At 39.3% G+C, this 23716-nt stretch overlaps 4 protein-coding genes across 6 annotated transcripts; 2 read left to right on the forward strand and 2 right to left on the reverse strand.

Moving 5' to 3' along the window:
- Positions 1-1396: 1396 nt before the first annotated feature.
- On the reverse strand, positions 1397-11439 carry LOC121903263. 3 transcript variants are annotated; one of them, XM_042420119.1, is made up of 16 exons: positions 11281-11439; positions 9766-9876; positions 8785-9681; positions 8434-8596; positions 8189-8286; positions 7115-7333; positions 6673-6760; positions 6024-6145; positions 5772-5877; positions 5586-5657; positions 5363-5472; positions 3068-5058; positions 2855-2968; positions 2297-2771; positions 1879-1972; positions 1397-1636 (listed from the first exon to the last, which is right to left on the reverse strand). In XM_042420119.1, the coding sequence occupies exons 2-16, from the start codon at positions 9822-9824 to the stop codon at positions 1475-1477; spliced, it is 4770 nt and encodes a 1589-aa protein (XP_042276053.1). In that variant the 5' UTR covers positions 9825-9876; positions 11281-11439; the 3' UTR covers positions 1397-1474. The 3 variants fall into 3 exon arrangements, with proteins under 3 accessions (XP_042276053.1, XP_042276052.1, XP_042276051.1); XM_042420118.1 differs by having other exon boundaries at positions 2855-5058; positions 9766-9871; XM_042420117.1 differs by having other exon boundaries at positions 2855-5058.
- Positions 11440-12745: 1306 nt separating this feature from the next.
- LOC121904133 (Rieske domain-containing protein) lies at positions 12746-15595 on the forward strand. The gene is made up of 4 exons (XM_042421674.1): positions 12746-13082; positions 14071-14328; positions 14885-14919; positions 15062-15595. Exons 2-4 carry the CDS (start codon positions 14097-14099, stop codon positions 15344-15346), a joined length of 552 nt encoding a protein of 183 aa, XP_042277608.1. The 5' UTR covers positions 12746-13082; positions 14071-14096; the 3' UTR covers positions 15347-15595.
- A 1357-nt stretch (positions 15596-16952) lies between these two features.
- Positions 16953-20624, forward strand: gtf2h3 (general transcription factor IIH, polypeptide 3). The gene is made up of 13 exons (XM_042422338.1): positions 16953-17355; positions 17500-17579; positions 17668-17774; positions 18001-18140; positions 18427-18489; positions 18998-19027; positions 19125-19153; positions 19238-19312; positions 19400-19453; positions 19548-19616; positions 19723-19858; positions 19953-19989; positions 20089-20624. The coding sequence occupies exons 1-13, from the start codon at positions 17346-17348 to the stop codon at positions 20156-20158; spliced, it is 900 nt and encodes a 299-aa protein (XP_042278272.1). The 5' UTR covers positions 16953-17345; the 3' UTR covers positions 20159-20624.
- A 216-nt stretch (positions 20625-20840) lies between these two features.
- psmd9 (proteasome 26S subunit, non-ATPase 9) lies at positions 20841-23637 on the reverse strand. The gene is made up of 6 exons (XM_042422339.1): positions 23451-23637; positions 23221-23320; positions 22406-22599; positions 22175-22276; positions 21756-21844; positions 20841-21444 (listed from the first exon to the last, which is right to left on the reverse strand). The coding sequence occupies exons 1-6, from the start codon at positions 23574-23576 to the stop codon at positions 21417-21419; spliced, it is 639 nt and encodes a 212-aa protein (XP_042278273.1). The 5' UTR covers positions 23577-23637; the 3' UTR covers positions 20841-21416.
- Positions 23638-23716: the final 79 nt, after the last annotated feature.

Below are 23716 nucleotides of genomic sequence, written 5' to 3' on the forward strand. Positions count from 1 at the left end.
TTATTTATCATGTATGTGTAATATAATGTATATTTGTATAAATTTATATTTTTTAATGTCATCTCTCTCTCTCTTGTCTTTCTCTTCTCTCTCCTTTTTTTTTACAATTATAAATATTTATTTAGTACTCTGATTGAACTAGAGTTTGAAGCCTAATTTCACTTCCTTCAATGTTGCCACCTGCTGTGTTGCCGTGCACACGACAATAAAAGTTCTTGAATCTTGACTTCTGACTGAAATATATATTTCACAACACAGAACACATCATCTGATCGCCAAGGAAATTTAATAAAATCTTAACCCTTTAGACCTGTGTGTCAAAAACCAAGTAGCCTCAATACTACCATTTTTACAAAAATGTAGAACTAGATAACAGTTTGCCACCTGCCCAGTAAACATCTCAGTAGACAACTTGAACTCAAGTTTTAAGTAGATTAGCAAAATATTAGTTGTGTCTATTTGGTATCGAGTATCATCTGCTCCATTGTCACTGTAATAGTCAAGCCCGTAGCCAGCAGAATCCCAAACCTAACCACTTTGAGCTGGTCTTTGTCCAGGCAGAGACTGGCGGGGGTGTGGGTATAGCACAAATTGAGGAAAACTGAAAGTGCCTGGTCAAGTTCAATACCAAGGTCACGTCTAGAAATGAGGTGCTTTAATTTTCATGGAAATATTAAGGGTGGGTCTTATTATTAACATTTAATCTTTGAGATGTAATTTTGAGTTTTCTACCTACGATCAAAAAACAAACAAGCAAGTCCAAAGCTGAGAAAAAATTCATCCATCTGATACAAGCACCAAGATCAGACCAAGACTGGGCCTGCAAAACAACAGCCCTGGTGAGTTAGGCTGAGTTAATAGATACTGTATATAGTATGTAAATAGCCATTACAGCTATTAAATAATTTAAATAGCAGTCATCCATGTTTCCATAGTAGTGCATTACATCTCCATCTTAAGATGAAATTGACAAATCATTAAATTATATTATTCAATTCAATTAAATATGTATGTGTGCTATAAATGCATCTGTATCAGCATGTGCTGCTTATAGTGCTGAGAATCCAAGAGGAAAAAAACAATCCCACACCTACACACAAAAAATAACAAACAAAACACCCACATCCATCTGCAGAACACACAAACATACATGTGGGTATAGTTTACCCTTCTGATTCTGATGTACCTCATTGTCCTGTAAGGAAACTGGTCTTGTACCCTAAGACAAGTTTCCACATGTGGACACTTGTGCAACACATCTCTTGCTGTCACACACAGCAAGTGATGTTAGTTAATTCCCAATGAAGTCTTAGAGTTTAAGTCACTTGAAAATTCAAAATAAATAAATAAAAGTAATATATTGGACTCATAATTGAAAAAAAACAGCCTTGTATAATTCAAATTTCTCCTGTGTATTACCTGCACTATACACTAAAAAAATGCAAATATTTCTCTGTTCATTTACTTAGTTAATTCAAGTGATTGGCTCATGATTATCCTCTTCTTGTTTGTGCTGGTTGTCGGATGAAGGAGGACTGAGCTTAAGATATGGCTGCAGCTGAGCTCTCATGCTGTGGACACACCGAGCCTTTCTCTTCATGATGTCCTCCAGCTTGTGAACGTAGTCCTCAAATGCCTGTAAGACAGACAGACAGACAGACACAGAAGAGCGGAAATTCAATTCTGATGGCATACATATATAAATGAGATAAATCCTTGACTAACAGAAGCATTTCAAGAAAATTCATTTTAATTTAAATAATGACTTATAATTGTATTAATTCAAAATGTACAGTTTAGTAGAAAAGAAAAGAGACAGAAAAAGTAGGAAGGATGCGTTAACAATTCAGCTAATGACTGGATTTGATTTATTCTGACCATATCAGGTTGTTGGCACAGAAGCGTCCCCTCTTTACGATATAAAGCTTCCATCTCTTCTAGCTGCTCCCAGTGGGCCTGGACAACACTCCATCTAAAGTTGCATGGTGGTGGTGGTGGTGGTGGTGGGGTAGTGATTAGAGATAGACAGAAATATTCTATTCAAACTTATAACCTCTAGGGTGTTATTACTCCCAAATACACAGCAGTGTTTACAAATGTGTTACCAAAGAGGTCTGAATGATTTCTGTGTCATATCTGCAGGATTGACATTTGTGCATCAGATTTAAATATCACTAAACACATCTCTGTATTATCATTATTAGTTATAATAATAGTAGTTGTTGAGCCTCAGTAAAATGTAAATGTAAAAGTATCACTTTAATTAAGATGGTTGTATTGTTGAAAAATTGCTTACTGGGCATGATCCAAGTCTTCCAGGGTAGACAGATGGATTATGGGTCCAATTTGCTGATTGCAGGTACTCTCTTGAATATTTGACTCTGTAAGTCTATTATTTTGGAGTGAGATGCTTGAGTTGCTGGGGTGATCTGAATGTACTGACTGACACTGGTTTGGCATTGAGTTCACATGGCCCAAGACATTTTCTGACTGTGGTAATGAAACTGAAGAGGCAGGTTTGGTGTGCATGTTTTCTGCATATTTTGGCGGCATTTTTGTGGCACCGCTGTGTGAACCGGGTGAACTAGTATTCCCAGAGTGCTGGAGAAAGGATGAGATGGGCTGAATCACAGAACTTTGCATAGGGGCACATGTAGAGGGTTTAAGTGGAGATTCAGGGGCTCTGGCTGGCTGTGTTTGCGGTTTCTGACTGTTCTCTTGGTCTTGCAGAGAGACCAGCATAACTTCAGGGATAGGAGGCTCCACCATACCTGGACAAGATTAAAAAAAATGTTCATATACCCATTTTTAATCATTACTTCATAAACACACACACATAGGGACTCATACTTACCTATTCCACAGTGTCCGTGTGTGGCACAACACCTGTCGTTTCTTAGCTTAGTGTGATTAGTAGCTGTCATGGTGTCAGAAGTTGGAGGGCAGTGGATCTTCGCTTGTGGTAGCTCTAAAAGAGACAGGCGAAATTCAACATCCATGTCTTTTAGAACTTTCCCCTCCATCTCCGCACATGTGAGACGGTCTTTTTGCACTTCCCTGTTGTTACCTTCCCTCTCATTCTCAAGTGGACAGAGTGAGTTGCTGCTCTGTTCCCCTTGAAGGAATGAGGCTGTGGCAGCCTGTTGATCCACTTCAAGCAGTGAGATGCTGAGAGGGTCCATGATGTCGCTTAGAGAACTCTCTTCTTTAGGTAAAACTGACATTTTGGCTTTGGTCTCTGGATGGCTGCATATCTGAGTGCCAGCTAGATTTTCAGATAACTTAAGGGGCTCGGCAGGTATTTTACATCCATTCTCAGTGATGGAAGTAGTGAGAAGTAGTTTGGCTGACTGAGCATCTGGAAACTGTTTTCTACTGGCATTAGCAGTGATCCGTGGTTCCTTCTCTCTGCTGCTGCTTGATGGCTCTCCCTGCTGGGCATTTTGCAGTGGTAGAGGCATGATGTTGGTGGTGCATCTGGTGTGTTTTGACACCAAGGAGTATTTGTTTGGGGTCAGGGTATGTGCGTTGGTATGTTCACAGGCTGGGGAGAGGGGTCGTTCTGCTGGAGCTCGTTGATGGGGTGATTCAACAGGAAATTGGTTAAAGAAACTGTTCTCATTAGTGCTGTGGGCAGACACTAAACTGTAGCCGTCTCCCTCCTCAGTGCTCCACACTGGGGCGTCCATTCGTTCCTGCCCCACTTCTCTCCTCTCTTCTGAATCACAGTTGTAAGACACTACTTCCTGTGCATCGGTTGCCATTGCGCCTGCCATCCTGCCTGCCTGTTCTGTCTCTGTTGTTGTCACCCAAGCCCACTTCATCTCTCCTCTTTCCATCCCAGCTGACCTCCTATCTTCCCTCCTGACTCTTACCTCCCCTTTGCCTGTTGCTTCCAGTGACCTCCTCTTCTCACTTTTACCTCTGTCTCGTCCAAATCTTGCCTCTGTTCCTTCCCAACATTCCCTCCAATCTTCACCGATACCACTTGAGTCACCATGGCCATCCTCATCATTAGTTCTGTTGTAGCTTGGAGAGATTTCAGTTTGTAAGCAAGTCTCTCCACCTCCACAGGGGAAAGGCAACTGTCCTCTATTACCATCCGCCCTAACCTCAACCCTGGCTCTGTACGTATGTAAAACCTCCTCCAGACCACGATGCGTTAGGGCAGAAATTGAGAGGTGGGAAGAGTTTCCGAGAGAAGAAGAGGAAGAGGCAGGGACAAGAGAAGAGAGAGAGGGCTGGTTAGAGGAAGACAGACTTGTAGAAGGTGAGAGGACATGAACAGAGGAAGAGGCAGATGAAGGTAAAAACTGCTGCAGCTGCTGGTGATACTGTCTCAGACGCCTCTCCTTCTCTTTATCCCTTTCTGCAGCCTTCTGAAAATCTCTTTCCCTTGTTCTCTTCACTTCAACATGTGTGTCTCTATTGCTTTCCACTTGTCTCCTCTGTTCTCTCCATCTCCTCTCCTCCTCTCTTCCCCCTTTCAAAGTTATTTGTTGGTTCTCTTTCCCTCTGTGGTAGAAGCCAGATTCCCTCTGAGCAAAAGACAAATGACCCTCCTGGGCTAACCTCTCTCTTTGCACCTCCCACGAGCGATGCTGCCTGTTTGTTGGTTGTCCCAACACCAGCCCTGCCCCTGTGTTTTGGTCACCAACTGAGTAATTGTCAGTTCTTCCATACCTCTCTTCACTTGCTCTTCTCCTATCTTCCCTCTCACCTGTTCTCTCCCTCCTCTTATCACCTGTTCCCAGTGAACCTCTCACTGGTGTAATTTGTTCAAGTCCAATCCTTTGTCTTGCCCTTGCACTTGTTTCCTCTCCCCATCTACTGTTCTTTGGTGTGGAGCAGAGAATTGTCGCAGGTGAAGTGGGGCTGAAAGCTTCTCTTTGTCTCCCTAACTTTGGCTTTTTAGGGGGACTTTTTCCTCGGGTGCCAACACTGCTGGCTCCGCTGCTGCTGTTGCTGTTGCTGTTGGACAGGTTACGTTTGGGGGAGGGTATTGTCTTGCCTCTTCTTCCTCCTCTTAATCCTCCCTGTCCCCTCAACTCCTTCACACTATGGAAAATGAAATACACATAACATCTCAAATAGCAGTCTGATCATTCCCTCTATAGCTCCTGACTATACTATGAAAAGAAAAAAACATTTTTGGTTATCCTATGCACCTGCATTTGTCAAAGACTGGATCAGTTGTCGACACTGGGATTAAGATGAAAATCGAAACTTAGCATAATTTAATTTAAAGCCGAATCAATACAATCCAGTAGTTAATAAAAACTGCTAAAAATCTTTCAAGTAACTAATATCCCATCCTGTCCCATTACATTCACACATACACACATATTGAACTCAAACTTACCGGTCCGCATATCTTAGAGTATTAAGTGTGTGTTCTGTTGCTAAGTGACCAGGTGAAATGTTGGCAATCATGCATGTCATTGAGTCACCAACAAACGAGTCTTTCAAGACCTAGAATGAGAACACAGGAGAATTTATTGATCAAACATTTTCACATGTGCACACTTGTATCATTAGTGCACACAAGAACCAAAGAAAAAGGCGAGTTACCGAACTTTTAGTACCTGAGTTAGTTTGCTTTGTCTGAAAGGTGTGTGCGACTGCTCCTGATCAAGGGACCTGATACATTCTTTAAGCTAAGAAAAAAATATATAAATTTGAAAGTATGTAAAATACCATGTTATGCTGACAATGTATTTGTAATGTATTTGATTTGAGCGTGTGTGTGTGTGTCTGTGTGTGCAGCTTACAGCCAACAGACTCTGGTTGATCTCAGCTCCCTCCATACGACTCTGTCTGTCTGGTTCTTTGGTATCTGATGCTCTCTCACTTCCTGCCAAGTCCACAAACCACATTCTACACACACACACACACACACCGCTCCTAGTTCAGTCACAGTAAGATACAGTAGTGTCTTAAAGGGGAAAGACAAGACATTCAGGAAGTGAACACACCCTAATAAGCTCACAATATAATAAAGCACATCAAATGTTGTCACTCACCTGCCAGTTATCTGCTGGTTTGGACCTCTTAGCTGAATCTGAAGCAAGGCATGGGAACGAGAGGAGAGTGGATTCACTCCACTCATCCCCTGAGTGCGCTCCTCTGTGCCCTCTGTAATCACCTTGAAGGGCAATGATGAAGTAAGACGAGGGAGACAAGGGAGAGAGAGGTTGAGATTAGAGAGAGGTTCAGAGATATTGCCGCTTTATAGTAATAATCAAAGTATTTAACGTACTCAAGAGTCTGCTGATGCATCTGTGAGGATGTAAGCACAGAATTAGCCCAAATGAGGTAGTGTTGACATTGGACTTTCATGTATAAGTATATTTACCGTAGCATTCTACTGAATACTTAAGCACAGCAAAAAGAGATTCAAATTTATTAGAGGCAAGGTTTCGTTCTAATAATTCTTGGGGAAAAAATAAGTTAAAACTCAATTAAAAGATTTTTTTTGTTCTCTGCCATGAATTTGGTAAACATGATTGCTCACAACTTTAATAGTACACCATGATATTTGATTTCTCTTTTTCCAAATTTTAGATATCTCATTTTGGAACTAAAGTCTTAATAATTACCATAAGTGCTCTAAAAGTGCTAATCAGAACACAAAGCATGGACATGAGGCAGTTTTTATAGAAAGAGTCAAACCTCCAGCAGCGAGCTGACTGAGTCCACTCTGACGTCACGCAGCCCTGCAATGTGAACCACCTTCTGGCCATCCTCCCTGGCAAATAACCTACAGAATCATAGATTCAAATACGATTATAAGACAACATACTTTACATTGATGAGGACGTTACCAAATAATAAATTATCCCTGTGGGAACACTTGGGCATAAAGGAAATAAATCACTAAGAGACAGGGCAATTTTCCTATATATTTTCTAAAATTCAATGCAAACAAGTATAAAGAAAATGGTGGTGATATTCCACAGATATGCAATTGATAATGTAATGAGAAATGTCTTTACAGCAGCATTGCCTGCAAATTATTATTCATCTTTTTAAAATTTTTTATCAATTACTTTCTAGTCATCTTCTTGTCGTTCCTCCTCCTCAACAATTATTAATATCTTTTAACACAACACACCTTTTCCTCTGGTCCAACAGGTCATACAGCTGACCGCAGTAGATTTCAAAGAAACTGACATACACCAGCAAGGGTGAGGGTGTGTGTGTGGTGGATAGGTGAGCAAAAATGTCCTGGACTGCCAGTGCATACAACCCCGGTCTCCCAGGCGATGAACCCAACATGGTGTGAGTCTTTCCTGCACCTGTCTGGCCATATGCAAAGCAGGTGGCCTTGCCTCTATGAGCACACGCACAACATCAAATATAGATAGTTAGGAGCACAGCTGTGTGCAAACACGTCAGGCCCTATATACACATAATACACACATACAAGCATGCGCATTTAACTATTCTCTGTGTCATACTATGGTGACATTGCTGTAATGGTTAAGTAGATACACTGTTGATAGCCATTCACAATGTTTTTTCTAATTAATAATATGAATAATAATAATACAGTAGGTGTTCCTCAAGTCCATTTTGGCTTTAGAGATCCCTTTGTAATCCACTTCCAAAACTGTGAAACTCCCTCTTTGTCTTTCCCCAGATGCTGTTTCCTTGCTGAGCTGTGATGGAGTGGGAATTTAGTACTAAAAAGACTAAGTGACTAACTTAAGAAAATACCTATTTGATTTGTCCAACTCAGACAGATAAAGCCTTACATTTGCTTCAGCTGAATTTTAGAATGTATTTTTGGCCCCTTCTCTTGCATTTAAATTGCATTAGAAAGGTATCACCTCACAGCCTGTATGGACAACAATTGCAGTGACCAAAGACATACAATGTACATATGGACATGTGAGTGTTGTTTTAAGACAGAAAAAATGTGATATCCTGTGTTGCCCTTTAAACGGAACAGAACAACTCAATGCATTATTAGTTGCATCTATGCTTGTCTTGTTATGATGAGGCAAAATGTCATGAGAGTCTCCAAGAAGAGGGAGATATCAATCAAGCATGTAAACACAACAGCTGTGATCAGATTTGTACTGATTATATTGTATACGCTTTTCTGGATTCTGATAGAAAGGATGGTAAGGTGACAACATACACACATCCATACTGTTAGTGCACTACATCGCTGCTCCCCTACCCATTGAGCATGTGCTGCACCAGAGGATATGCTGTTCTCTGATACACCTCCTCGTTAGAGCTCTCCTCCCCAAAAACCTGGTCAAAGTAGAACCTGTGCTGCAGGGACAAGGTGTGAAATAAACATCATATTAATCTGACAAGGTGACCTTCCACCCTTACATGCTCCTACACTGTATACACACAGTATACATATTGGAGATAGACTTTAAAATGACTTGACTCCTCTCTGCATATCGTATCTACCTGTAGTATGTACTGTGTGAGATCCACAGCTTCTTTGCTCTCATGGACAATCACACACTCTCCACCAGGAGTTGTCACAACATCGGCCTCTCCTCTCCTGCTCTCTGCACGTGTCAGAGGTCTTTTCCTCACACACACGCTGATCCGCTGCGCCCCTGCTTGCCTGCAACACACACACACACACACACAAGCAAATCACACACACAGGATAATCATGTCCAAAAGACACAATGCTCATATGGAAACTTTATGCAAACTTTATCATATAAAGGGAGAGAATCATAAAACTTCACGAAGGTATTCATTTACTAGGAGGGAGCTGTACAGACAATATAAACCACTACCACTTACTTTCTGTTTGAAGCAGAAGGGGGACTCAGTGGTAGTCCGTAGTTGTATCCAGCTGTTCTCTTTGATTCATAAACAGGTGTTGGCTTAGCCATGCCTTCAGAGGCACCATTAATGCCTATTTCTGTAGAGAGTTTTTGCCTCCTAGAGATTCCTTTTCTATCTTTTTGCCCAACCGGTTTATTGTTAAACCTCTTTGATGCAACTGTTGCAGGCCGTGGTTTTGGTTTGTGGAATGACTCACACTTAGGTATTAATCTAGTGTGAGAGCTGTGTATGGAAATTCCTCCAGTGACGTCTGGTTTGGTGTTTTCTCCTGCGTGATCGTCAGATGGTCGACTCCGGACATCTGGCCTGTGGTTGTTGTACCTCCCTTGGCAAGCACAGACCACAGCAGATGCGGAGTCAAGCTCGAGCTGCACAGGTATGAAGGCTGACCTTCTGCCCTGGACTGACTCATCATTTCTGTTATAACCAGCAGAAACATGAACAGTCCCCGCAGGACGAGGAACTAGCTTCTGATGATGATCAATACTTTCACTACTGAAATCAAGCCGTCTGCGTACACTTGATGGTTTGGGAAAAGTGGCTGCATTCAGCTTACGCACGGCAGCACCCTTCACATCCTCATCCTCATATGCATCATCGTCACGATCTTCATAACCATCATAAGTAAAACTACTATCTGCAGCAGTGTTGTCTTCATCTCCACCATCAGCATCATAATCATCATCATCACCATCTTCAAATCCAAGGCTCTCCAGGTCAAGAGTTTTGACCAGTTGGACCAAACGGAAGAGCCGAGTCCTGTCCTCCATGGTGTGGATTCCCAGGATGGGGTAGTCCTCCATGGTAAGCGCTGAAAGGTGGGCTGCACGACGGACGCCCATGGAGGTAAACCTGAAAGGACAGGAGGCAGAGGGTGACTGATAGTCAGAGGAGGAAACGTGTGAGTTTGAATGTGCTGTGAGTGTGTTTGCTTACCGTGCATAATGACGCTGTAGCCCAATCGCTCTCAGACACTCATACAGGCAAAGTGTCATTTCCTCCACTTCCTTTTTCTCTCTCTTTTTCTTCCACCTGTCTCCGCCTACCCTGAGAGAAGCAGATATTTCACTTTAGTCTCTCCATCAGTTGGTCATACAAAGCACATGCATGCAAGAAATGACTGTACAACTAGTGTAATTCTATGAGGAAATGCTAAACCTACACAGAAAAATCAAACTTGGATCCTTTCTACACAAGCTCTGTCACTGCTTTTTCCAAGTCAGTGTGTCCTTGCTGTTTTCCCTTGCTCTGTGATTTCTGTCAGAGACTGAAGGCCAATGGTCGGTCACTGTGTCACTACTACCACACTGCGCTGTTGTGGCAGTAAGCAAAGCGCAGGACGCTGGTATGATGCTGAAATTTGACACTCGGCCAGGATGGGGCCAGGAGCAGCACAGTGTAGTCATGTCACACATTTCTGTATCGAAGCAAATATGACAAATATAGCATATGCAGGCATGCAACTGTTGCTTCTTTGGCTTCTACAGTAAATTGACCAGCAGCTGCAGTATTCCTGCCTCGGCATTTCAGCCTCTTCATATGCACACATATGGTGATAGAGCACAGTTATGCTGCAAATGTAATTACATGAAGACAGCCTGCAGCACAGTTTTAATTTAATGTATGGCTGCAGAGCATAAAAGAAAAAGGGAAACAGGTTGTTGACACCTGTCCATCTCAGGAAATAGTTTATTGTTAGAACAAACCCACACTCTAAAATGAAGAAAAAGTATGAATTGGCTAACTGTAGGTTAAAGCTGTAAAGTTTTTCAAAAAGGTAAGAGCAGAAACAGGGACGGACTTTACCATTAGGTAGGGAAGGCAACTGCTTGGGACCCTCAACTAAAATAACCCCAAACAGCTATAGATTTATTATGATGTTTAGATATGAAAAATATTGAATTATGTTACTATTCTAACTCATTGTACCCCAAAATAACTTACAAAAGGCCCCCAAAGCCCCCAAATATGCAACTGTATATTTTTACTGCTACGTCAGAGGAAAACATTGTATCACTACATTTACCTGACAGATAAAATATTACTGGTTATGTTGCAGATTCAGATTTTACTCACAAAATGTAACAATTCAAATATGATGCAATATTATTCATTCAACTATCCAGCATTGTATAAAACTGTTAGAATTAAAAGCTCCACCTTGAATGGACGTTAAGTAAATTTAAGTACATTATGCTGATAATTCCTCTTTTACTCAAACTTTTAAAATTTGAATGAGAGACTCAAACTTTTGAAGTACTTTTACTGAACGGTATTAATAGTTTTACTATTAATAGTTAATAGTTTTACTTCAGAAAAACGTTTTGAGTACTTCCTCTACCACTGACAATTTCCAACATTCCCAGTTAGAGTAAGGATGAAAATAACGCCAGACAGTGTTTACCTGCAGGCCCTAAAATCACTAAATCCGCCCCTGAGCAGAAAACTTACCGTCTGAACTCCAGTGAGACTTTATAGTAACAAAAAGACGATCACGACGGTTTATCTGAACAAACTGAACTGACCAAATGCATTAATTTTTCACAAAGTTGTTAGTCGGAGTAGTATCACCATTTCCGTACACAGAGTCGGTCTCCATAGCGACGAAAACGGTTTTGGGGTGGGCGCTTAATTTCTTTTTTATTTATCAGACATCAATGCGGAATGTTTAGACGGACAGCCGGTGACAAAATGCCCAGTTCAGCATGAAGCAGAGGACAACGTTAATCCCTCAGAGGGCTTAATGCCCACCAGCAAACCCACTAAGACAAAAAGCCTTCTCAGACTAAACCATTAAGATATTTGTCCCACTGGCTTTACAATATAAGATGTTGTATGTTTTCTGGGCTTTGTTATGATAACACACAACGATTATTACTGTTATTATCTGTGTTTTACACAAAAATATAGATATTATATTGTACAGACTGCTGTAGCTATTGTATGGTTATAGACGTGCTTTGAACAATACATTGTTTCCTATTTCTTAATGCTGTAAGCTTTCCGAGTCAGACTCAAGAAAAATATAAATAAAACAAAGATCAGCATAGATAAGATAGATTACAAAATATTAAACATTTTCAAAAACAATACGATATCTAAGACTAATAGAAAAATGTTTACTCTGAACGTTCAAATGGTGTAAAATATGGAATTTTAATTAATAATATATTAATTTAATTATTCTGTCACTCAAACATAAAATCTACAAATATTTTTTCCCCAACACATCGATTTTACCCCCCAGCATCTAAACCTACCGTAATCCATGACATAGACATATTGGTATATTACCATAAAGGTATATTATATATAAGCGAATACAATAAGGCTTTGAGTATACTTTGGCACAACTTCTGTTTGCATTGTTGTTAAAAAAAAATGTTAAAGACTCCCTCCACTCAACAATATGTTTTTCTTCTTCTTCTTTCAGTTGGATGTTTGAGCTGAGTTTGACACTAGAAGGCTGTTTTCACATTGATCTGCTGAAAGTGGAAAGTTTCTCTGTGCTCACTGAAAATCTAGTTTTAAGGGCATGCATGCACGATTTGTGATATCACAACCAGTTATGAAGCCAATCCTGGTCCAATATTCAACTTACACAAGTGTGATGTGGAAACCTGAAGCCTGCAGTGCACAAACACTGAAAATTGACTTTACAGTGAAGTAGGAGACATCTTGTGTCCAACAGTTAAACTTCTCAGATGAAATATATTTGAAAATTCATAGATTCTGGTATTTTTAATGAGGGAAAATGAGTAGATGCCATTTTAAGGATTTCTAACGTGATAATTATATTTTTTTCTGGAAAAACCATATCAGACATACATTGTTGTTTTAAGCAGAGGGGATCTTTAAGCCTTAAAGGGAAAGGAGGACACGGAATCTAGTTGATCAGTCCGTGTTTCAGCGCGGACAACATTGGATGTAACACATAACATTGGCTCTTCCTCATATCTTCCAGATCCAGATCATGGCTTTCCTGAAATACTGACTAAGTTTAGTTCCTCTTAATAATTTGTTACATGTCCAAATAAACACATGCTGTCAGTTTGATGCAGATAAAGCGCTAAAACATTGTCGTCTGTCATTTTAGCGAGATAGTCTATTTAAAGTCTCAGCTACATTTAGCATCATTAGCAGCCAGTTGCCAGGATACCAGACCCATCCCGTGAAAAAGATTACCATGGCAACTGACTACACAACTTGGACATGACATTCAGTGTCAGAGATGTGACCAGACTACATAAAAGGTAGGCGGTCTTGACATTTTAATTGGACAATTAACTATAAACGTGCAGGAGCTGAGTTAAAGAGGAACTAACTTACTTCTCCTTTGTGAAGTAACGTGACTCATGATGATGTGTTTCTGTCTTTGTTGATTTTATTCTGTCTCTATTGGTCTTTTTTGTGAGTATGTGCAGAATTATGTGCCACATTTTGTATCTTGAGAGCCCTTAAAAAATACCAGCTCTTTATGCGAAGGAAAACATTTTGACTGAGGGAGAAGAGAGAGACTGCAGATTACAGTTTAGTTCATACAATCTGAACTAATCTGGATCATGGTGAGATAGTTTGTGGGCTACATGAAGCTTATTCTGATGGGGTTACAACACGTTGCAACTCTGTGTCCACATCTCTCTTCCCCTTTCTCTCTGTGACACTGACTCTCTCTCTCCTTTAATCTCAGTCACTCACATCTATTTTAGGATGAATTAAGAGATGCAGATTGTAAATTACCACCCTTCAGGAAACTTTGGGTGCATCCCAGGACAGCCTCAGATGTGTTTTCCTTTACTCCTTTACCTCATTTTTTAGACTATTATCCATGCAGCAGTCATCTGAATGTAAAAGTGGAGGAAATTAAAGAAGCTGATGTTGAAAACATCTGGAATACTTCAGAGCAACATCAAGTGTATTCTGTTAATCAGTGTATGACCGAAAAATCGCAATTTAGCAAATATTGTTCTGTAGGTTTGGATGAAACTGTAAACCTACGAGAATCATTTCTGTCACTTAATTAATATCCCAATGTAGATACAAGTTTTTTTAAATGTTATTTGGTTATGAGGATATTGGAGGAAAAATGACAAAACTTGTGCCTTCTCATGTGTATTGTGGTCTTTCATGGGAAGATGAATTAAGTCTAATAGCTCTGCATAAAAATATCCATCTATTTTTCTATCAATGATGTTCTCAGAAATCAAAATATTCTTGAAGTATAATCTTCTTCATTACCAGGAAACCTGCTGTAAGAAGTGATCAACATGTCCTCTGAGGAGGAGACTTCTCAGACTTCCTCCTCTTCCTCGTCTCCCCCTCCCTCTTCCTCCTCCTCCTCCTCCTCTTCCTTCTCCCCTCCCCTTGCCTCCCACTTCATCGGGAAAAAGGAGGACATTGTCAAATCCGGCCGTGTGACCAAGCTAGTGAATGGATGCAGAGATGTACTGGTCCTGTACCACGAGGGGCAGCTTCATGCAATGGACATGCGCTGTTACCGTAAGCTCTGTGTGTGTGTGTGTGTGTGTGTGTGTGTGTGTGTGTGTGTGCGCGCGCGCGCGTGCGTGCACGTGTGTGTGTGTGTTGGCATAATCCATTAAAAAAAAAAAATCCAAATTCTGTTTCTAGCTTATCAAATGTGAATATTTTCTGGTTTCTTTAATCTTCTGTGATAGTAAACTGAATATCTTTTGGGTTGTGGACAAAACAAAACATTTTAGCATTTGATGATGTCATTTTAGGATTTGGAAAACAGTGACTGACGCCATTTTCACCATTTTCTGACATTTTATGGACCAAACAACTAATCAATTAATTGTGAAAATAATCAACAGATTAATCGCATATTAATTGTTACTTGCAGCCTTAAAAAATGTAATTCTAAAAACTGTCCTAATTCTTTTGGGGATTTTTTCTATTAGACATTTAGAAAAATGATGACATTCTTATTTTCTTTTAGCTGTAGAGAATTTACACTCTGTAAGGGATCATCATATGTTTGAAAGACTGATAAAGAAACACGGCTGTGACAATGACACTGTTTTCCTACTGACAGATGCAGGTGGTCCATTAGCATATGGAGACATTGAGGTGAGTTGGCTGTTTTTTTCTCCAGATATTGGGATCAGTTGACAAAAAAAGGCTGTCCTCTGTGTGAATCTTACTGTGAGACTGCTACCGACACTTCCATTATATCATCTCTGTCATCACCTTCATGCTGTGACGCCGGCAGGAGTTTAATGGGCGGCCGTGCATCGTGTGTCCGTGGCACAAGTACAAGATCACACTGGCAGAAGGGGAAGGGCTCTACCAAGCTGTGGATGATCCTACAGCCAAACCACTGAGAACACACTGGCGCTCCAAGGGCGTCAAACAAAGGATTCACAAGGTGACCGAGGTCAATGGGGATGTATATGTGACGCTGAACGACTCCAGCGAGGCCATTGAGTCGGACAACTACCAGACTGAGAGATACAGGACTGTCGTACTCAAGGCTCAGCCAAAACTCAAGAAATAACCAGACACTCAAGCATTTAGAATTGTTTGATTAATCAACCAAAAATACTGATTGCTAATTATTGTGTTTTGCTCTCTTAGATGACACAGTTTGTTTTAGGACACAGAAAACAGGGGGTTACTGCAGACATGGATCAGGTCAGCAGGTATATGATGTATACATTTCTGGCATTTATGAAATGATTCTAAAATATTTTGTTTTGCTACAGACTATTAGGGTTTAAAATGATTAAATACTGTACAAAAATAATGCTTGTTTTTCTATAAATGATGATTATTTATATGTGTCATTGTCCTGGTGAATTATATGTGGAATATTATTATGGTGCATGGTGATATTTGTCAATATATACACATAAATGCTTCTGAACATTATTTAACACAAGTCAAAGAGAAAAACACCACAAGTGTCTACTATAGAGTAGATAATCCCATCAGATTTTGTAGCATGTTGCTGCAAATTTTCATATTGTTGATACTTTAACTCACTTAATGTAGTTCTAATTAACTCATATTGTGTCGTGTGATGACACAGTCAATTGATTAGTCAATCAAAAAAACTATTTTGATAATCTATTAATCATTTAAGTCATTTATCAGGGAAAGGATCTTTCTTCCAGCTTCTCAAATGGGAGGATTTGCTCCTTTTCTCTTTGTTTCATTGTGAATTAAAAATTGTTTTGGGCTGTTGGTTGGACAAAACAAGCAATTTGAAGATGATACTTTAGAAGAAGAAATTATAGCGATTTCTCATAATTTTTGACATTTTATCAACTAAATGGTTAATCAGGAAATCAAGAAAAATAATTGACAGATTGAAAAATAAAAAAATAATGTTTAGTTACAGCCCCAGTTAAATATTTGTATCTTTAATTGGTAGAAGACTATATATAAACATGAACACAAAGACAATACTAATCCAAACAGGTGTTTTCAGTTACTGTGGTTAAGTAGGTCTCTGCCCAAGTTGACTTTGGGCTAAGCTTTGCTGGAAGTTACATGCCACCAATATCTATATACTAATAAGAATGATGAAATTGTAAAGTGTCCTAACAGGTTCCTAACCTAACAGGTTCAGCAAAACTATAACACGAAAGTAAGACTGATGTCAATCAAGCACAATGTCTACACACCCACACAGTCCTCAGAAGAGGTCTAAGTGTTGGAATGTAGCGAGTACATTTAACTACTAAACACTATATAAAGTAGTAAAATCTAACTCCACCTCAACTAACTACAACAGTAAAAGACTGGGATATTATCTGTGTAAAATGTTAATATGAATTTCTTTAACTTTACTGAGGACAAAAAAATCTGTTAAATTCAGTCCAAACATTCCTGCTAACGTTAGGAAACATCACATTCTAACGATGAAAGGAGTTGGGATACTGGAAACAGGTTTAATATCCAGAATAAAACTACATCCATGGTATAACTTCTTTGTAATGTTCTGACGTTACATTTTCGATACAGTAGGTGGCAGGAAGCACCTTTAACGTTGGTTTGTAGTCCGCCAGCAAAGAAGAAGAAGACGCCGCATTGGTCGGTTGTTGCGAAACTCTCGCGAGATTTGTTTTAAGATATCGTTTTAACCCAAACCATGATCTTTTCCTAACCTTTTCTTTACCCTAAACAAGTGGGTTTTTTGCATAAACCCAACCAGACCGTATCCATAGCGTTGTCACATCACAAAACATAATTATTTTGTACTATGACAAACAAACCGCACAATGAAGAAACAACGCATACAAATCTCGCGAGAGTTTCCCTGATGCAGTGGGTAACACAAGCATCAGTAGCTAAAGTGCCTGTAAGCCCATAAATTTAGCTGTTTTTACAACTATAAACTACTATACGTTGTCAGAATATCCTGACTAAAACCAGCTCGCAAAGTTGTGTGGAGTTTCAGATGAAAGATGGAAGCTAACAGAAGATAAAGCTCCAGTTTTCACTTTCTGGTCTTTGATCGCTTCAAACTAACGTTACAGTCCTGCCCGGGGATGGCATCAGGTAATGTTATGTTTGGCTCAAATCATGAAATATACTTTATTTACAGTGTGCACGTCTTGTCTTGTCATCTGAGAGACGCTGGTTCGCCGCTTTACCGTGTCAGAGCTGCTTTATGTTCTTACAATGTGTCACATGTTTCTGCAGAGGATGAAATCAATCTGCTGGTGATCGTCGTGGATGTAAATCCGATATGGTGGGGACAGCAAGCTCAACGTGAGCCAGAGGTAACTTAGTACTGTTAACTTAGATGTTATTCTGTCTTACTCTTATATGGTTGTTGTTTCTAAATGCTGCTCTCTTGTTTCTGCACAGTTCACCCTGTCCAAGTGTATGGATGCAGTCATGGTGATGGGTAACTCCCACATGGCCATGACCAGGACAAACAAGCTGGCAGTCATCGCCAGCCACTGTCAAGACAGGTAACTTCATAGTTTAGTTTCCATGAGACTGAACTTAAAGGCTTCCTTCACTCAAAAATGTCTGTTTCCTCTTGTTCCTTCAGTTGGATGTTTGAGCTTCACTGTGCAGAATGATGTATGTGCAGAGTTTGACACAAGAAGACTGTTTTTGCAATGGAGTATTTTTACATTGTTGCATTTTATGTCACTGCTTATATGCAAACCTCTCCCACTTACTTTGTTTCAGTCAATTTCTGTATCCCAGTAAGAGCTGGAGAGGTGGAGACGGTGGGGATGAGGCATCCTCCAGTGGGGATGGAAAGTATGAACTCCTGTCAGTTGCCAATAACCTTATTGCTGAGGAGATCAGGAACCTTATATCAAAAAGTAGGTACAGAACAGTTTTTATAACACAGAATATATAGTGTAGATTTTACTGCCTTGTCAGATTATTACTTTGTCATCGTCATCAATAATACTTTTCACAACTCTTGGAATAAGCTTTCTCAACGTACTGATAGCAAAACAAGTTGGACTATTTTTATTATAAAATGTGAAAATGATCCGATTACTGTCTTAGTAGTTAATATATGGTACTTTTAACTTTATTTTTGGTTCATTTCACACTGTTGGTGACTCCTTGAAATGAATTATGCCTCATATGTGATTACAGCTGAAGTGAGGGGAAATTCGACAGATACCTTGTTGGCTGGATCCCTCGCCAAAGCTCTCTGCTGTATCCTTTCAATACAAGTTCTTCACAGTTTTACCATTTATGACACGTAGCAGCTTAGAATGAGTATAGCTACTAATATACTAATAGCAGATTATATTCATAATCATGAATGACTGCAGTAAAATTAGAAGGACAAGCTAAATAGAGACGTTATATTGCACAAGCAAAATTTCAGGACTATTATTACATGTACACTTTCATATGGTCTTTCATCTGTAGTTTGGGTCTCTTGACTTGGACAAAGTTGTATCCAGCTTTATATAATGAAGTTTATATACTGTTGTTGTTGTTGAGAAATGTTGTGCATTTGATGTATTTGTATTAAATGTGTTGGATGATGGAGTGTTGTTCTGTTAGTAAGACTTTCCCTTGTTGGATAATAGATTTCTTTGCTGTTTAAGTTGAAATAAATGACAAGAGATTGTTTTGTTTTTTTTCTGAACAAAGCAATTAGTGCAGCAGATCACTGAAATGTTTTCCAAATTCTCCTTAAACCTTTAATATTCAGATATTCACAGGGTCTCAAAGGACATGGAGGGTAATTTTGTTGTTAATATTAAGCTTAATAATGCTCTTAAGCTCAATAAGTGTTTTTTCTTGTCAGTGCATATTAATGTATGCTTTTTCTTTTTTAGTTGGAAAGGAGATAAAATCAAGAATATTGGTAAGCCCCGAACGGTCTAATTTTATGAGTGCTTTTCTTTTATTCACCTGATTTTGAACCTCCGTAATTCATTTTGCTGGACAGGTGATAAAAGCAGCAGAGGACTGTGCCCTCCAATACATGAACTTCATGAATGTGATTTTTGCGGCTCAGAAGCAGGTAAAATCTTGTGTTTTTTGCCACTTTTCTGTCAGCTGCACAGTATATTTAGCTTTTTAAAAATCACTGTTTTGTATTTTATTACAGAACATCCTGATAGATGCCTGCGTGTTGGATTCAGACTCAGGTCTCCTGCAGCAGGTTTGTTTTACAGCGTGTACATTTACTATTTTATGCTCTTTGTATCCTAACCTGTTACACTCAGGTGTTTTACCTTCAGCTGTGTGTTTTTCAGGCTTGTGATATAACAGGAGGATTGTACCTGAAGATACCTCAGAAGATTGCCCTGGCACAATATCTTCTGGTGAGAGCGCAACACAGATTCACACATCACTGAGAAGATTGTATTTGAATGTAGTAACCGTCGCTTTGTGTTGATGATGATGATGATGGTTGTGTTTTCTGAACAGTGGGTGTTCCTGCCTGATTCTGAGCAGCGGTCACAGCTGGTGCTGCCGCCACCGGTGCACGTGGACTACAGAGCTGCGTGTTTCTGCCATCGTAACCTCATTGAAATCGGTTATGTCTGCTCAGTTTGTTTGTCAAGTAAGTGCTCAGATCCCACGACAAAAATCTTGATATTACTTTCAAAAGCTGCGGTTATGTTTTGCGGTGACGCTTTCTTGTCTTCTCTTAAAAGTATTCTGCAACTTCAGCCCCATCTGTACAACTTGCGAGTGAGTATTTTTAAGACTAAATCTTAAATCCAAAACTCTTTTCATCGGCCACTGTTGGTATACGTCTGAAATTTTGCTGTGTGATTTTTATCTTCACAGGACTGCCTTCAAAATCCAACTACCACAGATGGTCAAGGCCAAAAAGAAGAAACTCAAGACAGCCACGTGATTTCTGCAAATTAGTTATGAATGAAGTTATTTTTCTCTCTTTGTGTTACAGATTTTACCATTTTTGTTTGGCAGAGATTTGTAACAAACCCCATTTACATCCTTTGAAGCAATGGGGCCAAATGAAAACATTCACTGCCTTTTCATGCTACTACTGAACTGATGTCATATTTATACCTGTTAATCAGGTATTTTGACTTTGTAGAGACGATTGTATCTTCCTGAGTAATCTGATCAATGAGAATATGCAAATATTTTTAGCATATAAATACAAACATTTGGTCCAAGTTCATAACATGTGTTAACACGTCTTTATTGATGTGATTGTGTTCATAATTATATTAATTGGCACATACTGAAATTTAGCAGTGTATGATGTTGGGTAAAGAGGAGTTCCTGCTTTTGAAAAGAAATATTTTTGGCATTTGTTGTGTACATTTTTATAAAATAAAACTTTTTGAAATGTGTTTGGAAAATGTAACAAATTCCTCTTTGTTTTAAGACATGTTGGTCACATATGGCTTTTTGTCATCTCACTATAACGGACTCATCCATATAGATAGTTCAAATTCTTCATCTCTGTTCGGTCAAATCAATCATCAATGATGTGTAGAAGAAGGAATATTTTACTTAATGAACACAGTGAGTCGTGTATGAAAGAAGTTCACTCAAAACAAATAAAATCTTTGATTAAATGTTAAATGAACATTTCAGTAGTAATCCATCATCATATCAACATTCCCTGATTTGCTGCTACATAACATTTGATGGGTCATCGAGCCTCACAACGATAGAAGCAAAGTGAATCAATTACTCTCCAAAGTCTCCAGTGGCTTCTTTTCTGTTTTTTTTAGTGCTACTCCTGAACCAAAATTACCACTTGCACACAATATGTAGAAAACATATCAATACTTGCAATGACATTTGCTGAGTACATTCACGCTCCTAAGAGGGAAAAACTCTTCTTCAACTTAAAGTCAATTGTTTTAACATGAAAGAATCTATTCAGAGTATCAAGTAGAAATATTCACTCAGTTAAGTAAACTCAACACAACTTCTATAACAGAAGCACTTTGACACTTTGTTTTCATACATCCCAAACTGAAATCTGCTCTCGTATGAAGGAAATAGATCCAGATTTGTTTAAGAAATTTCTAATTTCTGTGGTGTGTAAAGAGTCAGAGTTAATTTCTTTGAAACCATCCAGAGATGATAAAAGTAGGGGAGGGGTTTCACAATGCTGTCCAATGTCTCGGCGATCATCGATGGATTGGAACAATGTTGCATCTGAAAAGAACAAGGACAGGCTTGTGAGTGATGTGAACCACTTTAAACCTGCTAACACCAACAGACAGCTATTTAGATCTATTTGAACTGAGCGTTTTAAGGTGTAGACGTATTTTAACAATATCATTGCTACTTGTCAAAGTAAAACACACTGAGAGAAACATTTACTCTGCTTCACTTGTAGCATTTCAGTAACTTTGTTTATTGGGGGCTTCATGGCTTTCTTTGCTTCTAAATATCAGCAACTCTACTAGACTAACTGATGAATCTTTGCCAATCCCAACACGTGACTGAATGTCGATGGCACTCACCCCAGCAGACCTCTGCCTGACCATCGCTGTGGAGTCAAGCTCATCTGTGCTCTCTGACTGTCCCGGATCACTACAACACGCAATGGTTTCTGTAGGAGGAAATGAAAACACAGACATAGAAGGCACATAAGGCTGAGCAATATGATAAAAAGAACATAACTCGACTGCCAGAAGACCTTCAAACCATCTGTGTTATGGAAAAATCTTAAAATAAATAGTGAGGAGCCTATTTTTAGCTGCAATCTCAAGGAATTCATAAATCACTCTTGAAGAATTCGGGTTTCTTTTCATATAGACAACAAACAGCATCAGAAAAAATAATAAATATCACAACACAGTTGAATTGAAAAATGGAAAACAATATAATTAGATTTGTTGCCTGATCAAAAAAGCAGCTGTGGATTATTTAAGTGGCTTACCCCTTCACTATGTTGTACCACAGAAGCAATATTCTGCAGGTTCTGAAAGTTGTCTGTGTTCACAGAACCAAACTCAATGACTTCATCTCCAACTCTGAGGCCCTTTGGAAAGAAACACACCAGACACTGCGATCACAGGACAGAAACAACTGCTCTTTGAGTCTTCACTTCAATGTAAAATAGTCATAGTTTGTCATATCTGGATATAAACGCATAGTTCACATCACTCACAGCTCCACAGGCCGGTGATCCTTGTGTGACAGCATCCACCCGTGCAAAGGGAGAAGGCAGCGTGACCTGCTGCTCCATCGCCTCTTCCTGGGCTTCTGCCTCATCTTGTTCCCGCTTGGCTTTCTCTCGGGCATGCAGCTTGTGCAGCGCTTCCTCTATCTCCACCATGATGGCCTTGTGATCATTCTGCAGGCCTGAAAGACACAATCGAGGCATTACTTTAGAAATGTTTATGTTTTATTATGAAAAAGTTTATTCTCAAAAGGAGAAATGCTGTGATGTAGAGCTAAAACAATTAGACTATTGACAGAAACTTAATTGGCAACTATTCTAATGATCAATTGATGGTTTAACTTATTATTTGCAGATCTCCTCCACACATGTTTTAAGACATAAAAATACCCAAAAATACATAAAATGCTAGGAATAATTTATGTCTGATATGGTTTTTCGAATATGCAAGTATTGTTGATTTCTACTGAACTTACTATTTTCTGGCATTTTACAGATGAATAACAAAGAGAATAAAAGAAAAGAATAAGCACCATATAAATTGTAAATGAAAAAAGTTCGAGCTAATTAACATACATTAACATATTTTCAGAAAAATGATATCAATATCTATCAAACTATATTGATAGCCAATATTTGGCCAGTTGTGGTGTGGATTATTCTGTCCTGGATTTTTCAGTCAGTTCAAGTCAATTATCCCTGAATGACCGCGGAACAAGAGGCTTGCTGGAAAATGTGCTGCTCCCAAAACATCCTGTTACATAAACTGGTCCCAGAAAACACTAGAAACAACTGTTACTTACAGGAAATGTTGTGTCTCGCGTTCCTGATCTGGTACAAGTTAACATCGTCTCTGGGGTAACCCTCTGCATCAACCAAGGGACCTTCAACTCCGACGCCTTGCTGTAAACGTAAAGAAAGCCATGTTTAAAGTACATTCAGTTAACCTAAATGATGTAAGTTAGCCTTGAGTTAGCTTAGCGCTGCAGGTGACTATTATTGACTACTGTTATTGGTTGTCTGACAGACTTACGTCCTCCAAAACGTCGTAATACGCTTTTATCTGCTCTTCGATGTTATCTTTCTTTTTAATAAGATTTTTTACATCATCCATTGTTGTTTCTGAGTTTCCAGAACTGCTTTCCCCTGTCATCCTCATCTTCCTGTTCACGGTGTAACGACGAATTCTGTGATCCCGGTGGATTGTGGGCCTGATACCGAATCTTCTTCGTCTTTTTTCATCTCTCTCTACTGCCACCAACTGGTCGATGAAAGAAGACACAATCCCAAAGACATGTC

The sequence above is a fragment of the Thunnus maccoyii genome, chromosome 9 (assembly GCF_910596095.1).
Source record: "Thunnus maccoyii chromosome 9, fThuMac1.1, whole genome shotgun sequence".
Classification (NCBI taxonomy): domain Eukaryota; kingdom Metazoa; phylum Chordata; class Actinopteri; order Scombriformes; family Scombridae; genus Thunnus; species Thunnus maccoyii.

Coding starts and splice junctions, on each gene's coding strand:
- LOC121903263 (XM_042420118.1), bottom strand. CDS start 9,824: ATGACACTTTGCCTGTATGAGTGTCTGAGAGCGATTGGGCTACAGCGT. Junction 9,682..9,765: donor CTACAGCGTCATTATGCACG/GTAAGCAAACAC, acceptor CTGTCCTTTCAG/GTTTACCTCCATGGGCGTCC. Junction 8,597..8,784: donor CCTTCTGCTTCAAACAGAAA/GTAAGTGGTAGT, acceptor TGTGTGTTGCAG/GCAAGCAGGGGCGCAGCGGA.
- gtf2h3 (XM_042422338.1), top strand. Junction 18,490..18,997: donor CCTCGCCAAAGCTCTCTGCT/GTATCCTTTCAA, acceptor TTTAATATTCAG/ATATTCACAGGGTCTCAAAG. Junction 19,454..19,547: donor ACTCAGGTCTCCTGCAGCAG/GTTTGTTTTACA, acceptor TGTGTTTTTCAG/GCTTGTGATATAACAGGAGG.
- psmd9 (XM_042422339.1), bottom strand. CDS start 23,576: ATGAGGATGACAGGGGAAAGCAGTTCTGGAAACTCAGAAACAACAATG. Junction 22,277..22,405: donor GATCACCGGCCTGTGGAGCT/GTGAGTGATGTG, acceptor TTCTTTCCAAAG/GGCCTCAGAGTTGGAGATGA. Junction 21,445..21,755: donor TCAGGCAGAGGTCTGCTGGG/GTGAGTGCCATC, acceptor TGTTCTTTTCAG/ATGCAACATTGTTCCAATCC.
- LOC121904133 (XM_042421674.1), top strand. CDS start 14,097: ATGTCCTCTGAGGAGGAGACTTCTCAGACTTCCTCCTCTTCCTCGTCT. Junction 14,329..14,884: donor AATGGACATGCGCTGTTACC/GTAAGCTCTGTG, acceptor TCCTACTGACAG/ATGCAGGTGGTCCATTAGCA. Junction 14,920..15,061: donor TAGCATATGGAGACATTGAG/GTGAGTTGGCTG, acceptor TGACGCCGGCAG/GAGTTTAATGGGCGGCCGTG.